Source organism: Antedon mediterranea, chromosome 8 (assembly GCF_964355755.1).
Source record: "Antedon mediterranea chromosome 8, ecAntMedi1.1, whole genome shotgun sequence".
NCBI classification, from domain to species: Eukaryota; Metazoa; Echinodermata; class Crinoidea; order Comatulida; family Antedonidae; genus Antedon; species Antedon mediterranea.
This window is the reverse complement of record NC_092677.1, coordinates 3,170,773-3,182,176: the sequence shown is the minus strand read 5'-3', so window position 1 is coordinate 3,182,176 and position 11,404 is coordinate 3,170,773. Positions and strand designations below refer to the sequence as shown.

Below are 11,404 nucleotides of genomic sequence, written 5' to 3'. Positions count from 1 at the left end.
TTATTATGCTATAGTAACCATTTATGTCAAAAGTGGTTACTATACCACAATTGACATGCGCAGAACCCATTATTCGACTCTGCGCATGTTTATTATGCTATAGAAACCATTTATATAAAAAAATAAAAGGGTCCGGAAAATCGGCCATTTTTCGAAAATGTTTACATACATGGACTCTGCGCATGTTTATTATGCTATAGTAACCATTTATGTCAAAAGTGGTTACTATAGCACAATCTGCGAATGTTTATTATGCTATGTTAAATTTTCCTGTACTATTAAGTACAGGGAATTTTTCAAAAAATGGCCAAAAAACGCACTTTTTAAAAACCTGTTATTATGCAGTAATATTGCTATTTATGCACATATATTGCTTTATAATCATCTTATAGACGAAAATTTGCCATTTTTCGAAAAATGCCCAACATTTCCACTTTTTAAAAATCAATAATTAAACGATAATATTGCCATTTTTTCACATTGATATATAATATAGGACTTTATTTATGAATTAAATACAGTTTTTGAACAAGTAAAATTACATTGTGAAAATAATTATAATTTGAAATAATATACGTAGTCGGTTAACGAATTGGAAAATAAATGTTATGGATGTAGCCTATGGGCCTAATTAGATTTTAAAATATAATTATGACGTCAACATCATAATAAAAACGCTGAGTCGCTCCAACAACGTTAGAGAATGGAAGCACGATGCAAGGCATTACTAAACAGTTACAATTTGCTTCCTTTAAAAAAAAATCAATTTCTAACTTGGCCTATCTACCGAAAATTATGTTGCCTAATTTAATAGGTTTTAGAATAAGAGTTTAAATAGTGAAAATGGTCTTGTTAAGTATAAGTATATAGATAGGCTACAGTTACTTCGTGGAGATACAAGCCTGGAGATCTGGAAATTACCCGGATCCGGTCGTATAAAAAATCCAAGCGTATTTAACGGCGTAATAATAATAATATTAATAATCATCTTTGACCTTTGACCTAATTTCAATCGTTCTCCCACAGAAAACAATTTCAGTATATTGTGACAACAACGTTTATTAAAGTCAACAAATGTATTGCGTGTAAATTGCTACGATGTTTAGCCGACAGATATAGTAGTAAATGCCTTAATAATCGTTCACTAATCTACAATACAACACGCGCTTGGTGACACGTAATCCGATAGTTTATCGTGTGGTTGACTGTACGTTACGTTATATAATAATTGTATTAAAGCGGACGGTTGCATTAGAAGCTACACAAAAAAAAAACGTGCTGCTCAGGCGCATGGAGCTGCATATAGAGCTGCTATTCCTGATAGCAGGTGGTCGGTGACAAGTTAGTGGAACTATCATTAAAAGGCTTAACAGCCGAGCTGCTTCTGTTTATCACAGAGTTCCATCTTTTAGAAATCTTCATCTTAATACTTTTCAGTTTGCTTGTGTATTTGCTGTCATTACCAACAAGAGCGTGAATCAAGCAACACATGGCGATTTCAATTGTTCGCATACAAGTTTGAAAAACCCACCAAGACCATGGGTCAACTTTCTCATCGCTAGTAGATAAAACACCAAATACTCCAAATATGGAGTACAACTGCGCGGCCATGAATAGGAATCCCGTACACGCGCACGCCGAAACACGACGCAAAAACAGCGTCACGCGCCGTTCTTCCGTGTCGGTTTTCTTTACGGAATTTGCGTTTCGTAAATTACTTTTAACTTTATAACAAACAAAACAGAATCCTATCATTATTGTTGTGCTCCAAACGACAAAAACAAGTTGACAAAACAACATAAGACCTTTTACTTCTTTAACTAACGCAATGATAATGTCGGTTGTTATGGTTACTACGATATAAATACACGTGCCAAATGCGAGAATAATCATATTACGGGAGTGATCATGACACGTCGTCAATTTCGTAGTTTCTAGTAATATAAACAGGAGAAGGTTGAGCGCAGCTGACAGGAAAGGGAACGTCAGAGACCATAACAAGTTAATGGTCAGGCCGGATAACTTGGAACACGATCCGTATGGATCAACTAACAAACTGATCGATCGAAATCCTGTCGTTAAAATCAAACAGCCGAATAAGATCAAACGTAACGCAACGGCGTTAGTCACTTTACCGCGACATGATCGACATGAAAAGTACATACGCATTACGCTAAACAGCATAAGTGCTGTGAAAGCTAGTCCAAAGCCGTATGTGTGCAACTGCCAGGCCCACGACCATAATTCCCGGGCTTCGTCCCAGTCCGGTACGGGCTCCGCATTTGCTTCATTCTCAGGTTCGGGCTCCGTAGCAACAGACTCTGGCTCGGGTTCTGGTTCTTGTTCTTGTTCAGGTGTTGGCTCGGGCTCTGACATCGCTAACATTTGAAAATTACGTTCAGGTTTACAATTAAAACATGCGACAAGTTTGTAATAAATCAATCCTCATTTTTTCGTTTCCATACATTTTTCGAGATTAATTGATCCTAAATATCACCGCACAGGTTTCGAACAGATACTAATCGATGAAACACAAAAATGTAGTATTTTAAAGACAGTATTTATATTTGCTCCGCCCATAAGTAGGTTGTACCTTCGTCTGCGCGTGGCGGCAGTGATCAACCAATCAAACGAAAGCAATAACACACGGTAGATTACGACATGAATAAAGGTGAGACACGTAAAAAAAAAACAATTTCATGTTCATGTAGTTAGGTAGGCCAGATAATATAAAGCTTAATGATCAATCGAAACATTTTATTTTAATCATGGGTTACGTGTACGTCTTTTAGCTGCGGAATTTAATAAATGTACATTATCTGCCGCCATAAAAGTCTTTCACTACAGCAATACAAAAAAAATGTCTATTTGTCTTGCATTGTTTTAGTCTTTAATGAGTCCACAACTAGGCCCCGATTAGAACTCTGCTTTCAGAAATAATGTAGGCAATTTGTATAAAGAAAAACTACAATTATATAGTTTTAATTAACATCAATTTCATTTAAATACTTTAATTAGAATATTTACTTTTGAAAATATATAAGTCTGCTGGATTATTAAGTCGACTATCGCTACTTTGCTTTGTTGATATTCCGGTTGTTCTATCAACTCGATATAATATACCATCGTTGTAATTTGTACAGTACAAGTAGTTTCTATAAATGTCAATTCTATATGGTGGATAGTTTCCATCAAGCATTATGATCGTTCTTCTGTTAGATCCGTCAAGGTTAGCTTCCTCAATCCAGTTGTTCTTATCCCGATCACACCAATACATCTTTCCATCTAAAATATATAAAAGCTACAGTGAAATAGCGGATGGATTCAATTTAATATTTTTGATAATAATGAATGTGCTCCTTTCACTCATAGTAAAATTGTAGGCCTACGTGAGCAAGTTTGAAGACTGTTTGAAGACTGTTGACAGGTATAAATGTAAAATAGTTAAGAAATTTGGTTCTATTACATTTTAACATATAATTGTAACATTTTAGCATCACAATGTATTAAACATGACCAAATTAGTCTTACACCGGGGATACGCCCATGGTCTTACCCTGGAGTTAAATTCTTTACCACATGATCTTACTGCAAAATGATCGTGCCAATGTTAAAGGATTTAATCTAAGAGCCTACCTACGTTTAATAGATAGCCTAAAACATTATACAGTAGTATCAATATACAACTTACATACATTTATGACTCTAACTTACCGGGAACTGCTAAAACAAGTCCGGTTGGAGTACTAAGTCCAGTTGTCACTAAAGCGGTTCTTGTACTCAAGTCATTTAACTTCACTCGCTCTATCTTGTTGAATCCTACATCAGTCCAGTACAGGTATCTAATTAAATATAGTATGCTATTTACAGTTACTGTGTATAGTCACATAGGTCTATATACCAGAAAAACACTTAGTAATTACTGAAGTTAAGTTGAGTTGAGTCACATATACCAGAAAAACACTTATAAAATAACTAAAACCGAGTTATTCAATGAAATTAAATTCTTATAATAAATGTATGAAAAAATATAAATAATTATTTCTTTCCTAATTCATTATTAAAATAGGTAAATAATGTGTATGCATTAATAATACGCATTTACGTAATAATCGATATTATGGATATGTGAAGTTAACTAGTTGATTTCATTGGAGAGATATTGTATAACGGTACCATAGAAAGTGACATACCCGTTGGTTGTGTCTATCTCAATTGCACGTGGCCATTTTAATCCTGTGTCAATCAGTGTTCTTCTGTTTGTTCCATCCAGATTTATTACTTCAATTCGGTCTTGGTCATCATCTGTCCAATAAAGCTTCTTTCCAGGTCCATCAACGGCTAAACCACGCACCCCTTTATAAATGATGAAAATGTAAAGCTTGTTGTAATACAATCTAACTACAGTTATGCTATAGGGTTTATAAAGACAAACCTGTCTTTAAACACATTTTAAATGTCCAACACCACAAACCATAAATAAGAGTATTTATTGTATACATATTAAACTTGTAGAAGATCTAAACTTCTCATATAAACTTGTTTAATCCCAATTTTGTTTGATGACGTGAACTTGAAAGATACCTGACAGAGTATGGAATAACAACATAGACATTATTTGACAGAGAGATGGATTCGGGACGCTTTCCGCTTTGGCAGAGAAATTATGAACTTTCTAAATTCTGTTGGACTATAAGTAAGAGTTATGCATTTAATGTAGGCTATGCAGTATACATAACACACTTGTAGAAGATCTAATAAAACATCATATAAACTTGTTTAATCCCAATTTTGTTTGATGACGTGAACTTGAAAGATACCTGACAGAGTATGGAATAACAACATAGACATTATTTAAAAGAGAGGCTTTGGCAGAGAAACTTTCTAAATGTTGTTTTGACTATAATAACAATTCATGTGCAGATGTCTCTGTACAGTACGCGTTGATCTTGTGACGTAACTTTCATAAAGACTGATTCTTTATTACCTTCATGATTATTTAACAATAAAACAATGTAGCATGTGGTTCAAACATTAAAGTATTCTAAAGAGTGCCTATTTGTACTATAATAAGCATACACAATGTAGGATGTGGTTCAACCATTAAAATATTCTGAAGAGTGTCTATTTGTACTATAATAAGCAAACACAATGTAGGATGTGGTTCAACCATTAAAATATTCTGAAGAGTGCCTATTTGTACTATAATAAGCATACACAATTTAAACAATTGCTACTAAAATAGGCCTATAATAAGGCCTATTATTTTTAATTAAAAAATAAAATCTAAACAGACTAAATATTTTTATCTTACACTGTACATTAGACACAAACACTTCGTGTTGGTTAGTATCAAATGAATATCGTTCAATGGTATCCTTCCTGTAGTCAGTCCAGTATAACGTTGATGTGGTACCATCATAGCTAAGATCCCATGGTTCGGTTAACTCAACATTCTCCATTACAATCGCAAACCTTAAAGGTGTGGTGTCACTGGAACTTACATTTGCCATATAAATTCCCGGAGGATCAGAGTTTGACACAAATAAAATATCACCTGCAACAACAAAAAATGATTAAGTTAATATATACAGTAATATACAAAAATATTATTATTATTATTATTAATTTATTAGTATTTAATTGATATTTACACAATCGAACATTTGTTATAAATCAGTATATTGATTTACGTTATTGAATAAGTAAATTATTAAAAGTAACAATCACACAATAACAACACGTCTTACTTTGTTCTTTCCAGTGTTTGTAAGTCATAATACATCCTTCGGGATCATAACTATAATCTTCACTTCCAACCTCTAAAAATACAACAAGAAAATTAATTATATTAAAAGAGATGATTTATTTTATCATATGTTAGACATAATATTTTGCTACGTTTCGGCTACTATCTTAACATAAATCATTTGAAACCAGATGGAATTTTTCGAGAATGTTATTATTAACATGCTCATCAATATTTCAAATATCAACATGTTACTGCTATAATAAGTATAAAATTAATTAATATTACTATTACCACTAAACTGTTATTTTTTAGGATTTTAGAATATCGGTGTAAAGTAATAGCAACTGTCACAGACTAATACATATCAGTCACCGTGGTAGGGGTCCAGAGTAAGTCTTATTGAGTGATAACCTGTTGATGCAGAGTCTATTTAGAAAGATTATTTTTGACTAAAATATGGTAAATCCAAACTTGGGTCCAAGCACAGTGCATTGGACCCGATCCGATACTGTATTTTGTATCCATCAAACAATGTTCCTCACCCTACTAACAACATTTAAGACATAAACGTTTTTATTATGATTATTTACCATTATCCGTGGTTGGCAGGACCGTAGCAGGACTATCCCCCAAAACATGGGAGTTGATGACCAGGTAAAACCAAGCAAAAACAATCATTTTTGTCTTCAGTTGAGTCAGTAAAGTAATACGCTAGAAATGGTTGATTATACGTCACATCAAAGTATGTGTACGTTGGAAATGGTTGATTTTACCAAAACAAATATTGAAGTAGGCCTACGAATAACTATGTATAATTCAGACAAATGGAATAATGTCACGTGATGTTTAATGCATTTCTAATTACTATACCATCTTTATCATGTTGTCTGAATTAAATTATTAAGTCATTGTTTTTATTATTGATGAGAGAACCCGTTTTATAGATTATACTGCATTATTACTAGGCTAGTACCACTAAGCAATATGTATAATTCAGACGAATAGAATATCACGTGATGTTTATTGCATTTCTAATTACTATACCATCTTTATCATGTTGTCTGAATTAAATTATTAAGTCATTGTTTTTATTATTGATAAGAGAATCCGTTTTTATAGATTATACTGCATTATTACTAGGCTAGTACCACTAAGCAATATGTATAATTCAGACGAATAGAATATCACGTGATGTTTATTGCATTTCTAATTACTATACCATCTTTATCATGTTGTCTGAATTAAATTATTAAGTCATTGTTTTTATTATTGATAAGAGAATCCGTTTTTATAGATTATACTGCATTATTCTAGTAGGCTAGTACCACTAAGCAATTATGTATAATTCAGACGAATAGAATATCACGTGACGTTTAATGCATTTATAATTACTATGCCATCTTTATCATGTTGTCTGAATTAAAATATTAAGTAAATTGTTTTTATTATTGATAAGAGAATCCGTTTTTATAGATTATATTGCTTTTAAAACATAACACAAATAAAACATTACTACTAGGCTAGTACTATTAAGCCACTATGCTAAGGGTATCTGTGTGTAAAGTTGCATGTGTTTGCCTCTTTGTCAGACTTGCTTGTGGAGTATTTAAGAGGACAACCACCAAGAACGAAGGAAATAAGTATGCAAATTTACAATAGGCCCCCCCAAAAAAGTAGGTCACTTACAGGCCAGAAAATGAAGACATATTGTAACATTTTAACAAATACTTTGTCCCTTTTCTTGTGGCAATCCCCCCCCCCCACCCCCTACCTCTTAAAATGTCTAGATCCGCCCTAGACATGAATAAGAAGGTGGTACACGTAAAAAAAACAATGTCGTCAAACTTGAATATAATAATAATACTTTGGTAATATAAAGCTGAATGAAACGTTTTATTTTAATCATGATCTTACGTGCGTTACGTGTACGTCTTTTAGCTGCGCACAGTACTGTATTTTGGTTCCCAACGACGCAAGTAATTCGACCAATCACGACGCAAGCAGATTAACGTTGATAAGAAATCGTTTCGCAAATGATCAAATACACCGCGCGGCATATACCGACGAGAGGTCTTGGTACTATTTCTTCGACATCCGGGCACTATTTAGTAAATTATTTTTTTAACGTTCCTGTTGAGAAGCGCGCTTAGCAAGCAAAGTAATTATTTACTAAACAAGACACAACATAAGAAGCTGACAACATAATATTATTTTCAACTTGTTAGGCATTTAAACAAATCATGATGAACCGATACGCTGTACAAATGGAGCATTTTCCTAAAAAGTGTTACGTACTTAGGCTAGATATGAGCTGCGGTCGTTATTTCATAGAATTACGTTAGTTTTACGTCAGTAAAGCTAAAACGTGACAGGACCAGTCCACTATTGATGGACATTTGCACGTGACTGAAACCATTTTCCTTATATGGACTTCAGAATGGTTTAGTACTGACAATATTACTGTATTATTATTTCTTGGCCAATAGCGGGCGCTATACAGTATAACGAGTTGTTATTGGCCTTAAGTCCTAAGCACACTTCTCATCACGACTTATAAATTGCAAATATTATTACATGTACTTACACTTTTTGTTGTTTAAAATACTCATTTTATATAATATCTACATTTGCCTGGGCGGCATTCAATATACATACCTCTTTTTACTTTTCACTAAATAAAAATATCATCAAACTAAAAAACCGAACAAGATGGGAAATTGCCGGGAAAGAACAAAAATATAAACATGTTTTAAAATAAAGTACAGGCTTCGATTAATTAAGTCTTACGATTCAAAAACAAACTTCTTATATAATATGGTATAACTTTGGTACTTAAAAGAGTAAACAACAAATATAAACATCTTTTCTAAAAAGGTTCGTTCTTAGTAGTAAGGGGCTGGTCACACACTAAAACACAATGTTTTAAAGATAAAACACATATATGCATTAAAACCATGGATAGAAATATTTTATAGAACCAAGGCTCGGACATCCTTAATTTGAACTAAATATATTGTAGAATAATATAATGATGTTTAACCATCATTTTAAAAAACACCCTGCTAAACATTCTATTAAAGATATTCACAACATAGGCCCTAATGCAAATAATAATAATACAACAATTTGAATAAGTTAACCACCTGTAATATTAGCATACATATGAACCACCTGCGATATTTAATGTGGACCCAAGCAAAAATGTAGTCCCTATAAAGTACATATGATGCTGGTGGTGATCATGGCGGGCAGGCAGTGTAGCCAAATGATAAATTAGCATTATATGCTAAATTAGCATTATATGCTAAATTAGCATTATATGCGAAATTAGCATAATATGCTAAATTAGCATATGCTAAATTAGCATAATATGCTAAATTAGCATAATATGCTAAATTAGCATAATATGCTAAATTAGCATATGCTAAATTAGCATAATATTGCCTAATCTGGTAGGCGCTGCACTGCTGGCTGCCGTGGGTCCGTGGAGGGCCTAATCCGAATTTCCTCACTGAGGACAAATATTAATATTAATTAATAATATGATAAATTTGCACAATATGCTAAATTTACATAATATGCTAAATTTGCATATGCTTAATTTGCATAATATGCTAAAGTAGTATAATATGCTAAATTTGCATAATGACCACCTCAGAGCCAATCATGATTCTAACATTTCATTTTAAATCTGTTTAAATTAAAAAACAAAAAAGGTTGCATATTAAACTAAGAAAACTTTTTAAAAATTTGATTTAAAACAGAAGATTTTATGAAAAATGTAATGTTTGCATAATATAATGTTAATTTTATATTATCATAACATTATTAATGTATTTCTAAACAATCAGTTAAGGGAACCACGTTTACAATATTATTCCATAGTACTTCACTGCTATAACTTGGGAAAAACAGCACCCTAATGAATTAAAATTGCAGTGTCGGCTTAATAAACATTATTTAACTAATGTAATGACATTTAGTAGATATAAATAAGTAGTAACCTAGTTAGATGCATATTTCACACAAAAATGCAATTTAACAAAAAATGGAAAAACCAGGGAGAAGTCTTATCTGTGAATATGATGTCACCAATCTGTAATGCAACATAAAATAAATATTATTTCAAATATCTATTATAAAATAAATTTCTACCATGATTATTAATGTAGTAAATATCACAGCAAATATATAAACGTAGAATTTATATCAAGACAGAACGAAGTAAAGTGAAAATTGACAGTTATCGCAATTTATGGTTTAAAAAAAAAAAAAATAAATAAATGCTACTTAAATTCATGTCATATAAGAGTATGCATTGTTTATTACAATGTAAGCCAAACTACACAAACCAAAATATAGAAAATATCATCAACGCTATTAAAGTTTCCAATATTAGGAGCGTTAGGATCAGCATGCAGTGAAGAAATCTGAAAAAAAAAATGGCCAAAAGTGAACCAGATTAAGTTACACTCCCTAGAAGGTACACACCCTAAAAGGTACACACATAATAATGGACACACCCTAGAAGGTACACACCATAGAAGGTACACCCCCTTGAAGGTACACACCCAAGAAGGGACACACCCAAGAAGGGACACACCCTAAAAGGTACACACATAAGAATGGACACGCCCTTGAAAGTAAACGCCCTTGAAAGTAAACGCCCTCGAAGGTACACGCCCTCAAAGGTACACGCCCTCGAAGGTACACGCCCTCGAAGGTACACACCCTCGAAGGTACACACCCTAGAAGGTACACACCCTTGAAGGTACACCCAAGAAGGGACACACCTTAGAAGGTACACACCCTAGAAGGGACACACCCTAGAAGTTTTAACAAACTGGTTCTCTTCTTAAAGAGCATTTATCAATTAACAAGAAACTAAAATTTTATCACCAAATAATTTGTAACCCCTTTCTTCATAATATCACAGATTAAAATCTGTGCGATAGAGTTTAAAATAGTTACACAACTCCCTCTAACCACGGAGGAACGCTCTAACAAGGTAAAAAATACATTTGGGTAGGTATACATGAGTATACCCCATTATACAATTACATGAGTAAATATATAATAATTATGTATATATATTTATATGCATGACATATTAGATAAAAACAAAATATAGTTCTGAAAACACAAGGTGGTTAATTTCCATATACTGTGAAAATAAGACCTATAAAATAAAATCTAAATATCATATAATAAACAAAAATGTTTGCGTTATAGCACCGGTAGTATTGTACGAAAACTGAATCTGACAAAATATATTGATTGACTTTTTGAGAGTTGTAATGTAATTACTGATTTGTCCTGATTATGAATTTAATACAGTATGTTTTATTGCAGATTAAAAAAAAAAAAAAACGTCCACGAGAAATTATTATACCAAGTACAGCACCACTATTGTTTATTAGAGGTTCTTATAATATAATATTGCCTTAAAATGTAACTTTAAAATAATACATCTTGTACTCAATTTAATTTCTACAGAGAGGAATGTGTTAAAACACAATCTAATCTCTTGGTGCCCTCATTATTTGATATTGTTTGGTAGCGTTTGATAATATCACCAACGAGCACCCCCCTCCCCCACACTCTGCCCTCTACCCTACCCCCCACAACCAACAAGTACACCAAGAGCGATGT

The 11,404-nt window shown here is 32.7% G+C and overlaps 1 protein-coding gene across 1 annotated transcript; it reads right to left on the bottom strand.

The window, feature by feature from the left end:
• Positions 1 to 503: 503 nt before the first annotated feature.
• LOC140056469 (uncharacterized) lies at positions 504 to 4,356 on the bottom strand. The gene is made up of 3 exons (XM_072101839.1): positions 4,194 to 4,356; positions 3,715 to 3,842; positions 504 to 3,285 (listed from the first exon to the last, which is right to left on the bottom strand). The coding sequence occupies exon 3, from the start codon at positions 2,383 to 2,385 to the stop codon at positions 1,312 to 1,314; it is 1,074 nt and encodes a 357-aa protein (XP_071957940.1). The 5' UTR covers positions 2,386 to 3,285; positions 3,715 to 3,842; positions 4,194 to 4,356; the 3' UTR covers positions 504 to 1,311.
• Between the last annotated feature and the right edge of the window lie 7,048 nt (positions 4,357 to 11,404).

Excerpts from the sequence above, each read along its gene's own strand:
- LOC140056469 (XM_072101839.1), bottom strand. The coding sequence starts at position 2,385 with ATGTTAGCGATGTCAGAGCCCGAGCCAACACCTGAACAAGAACAAGAA.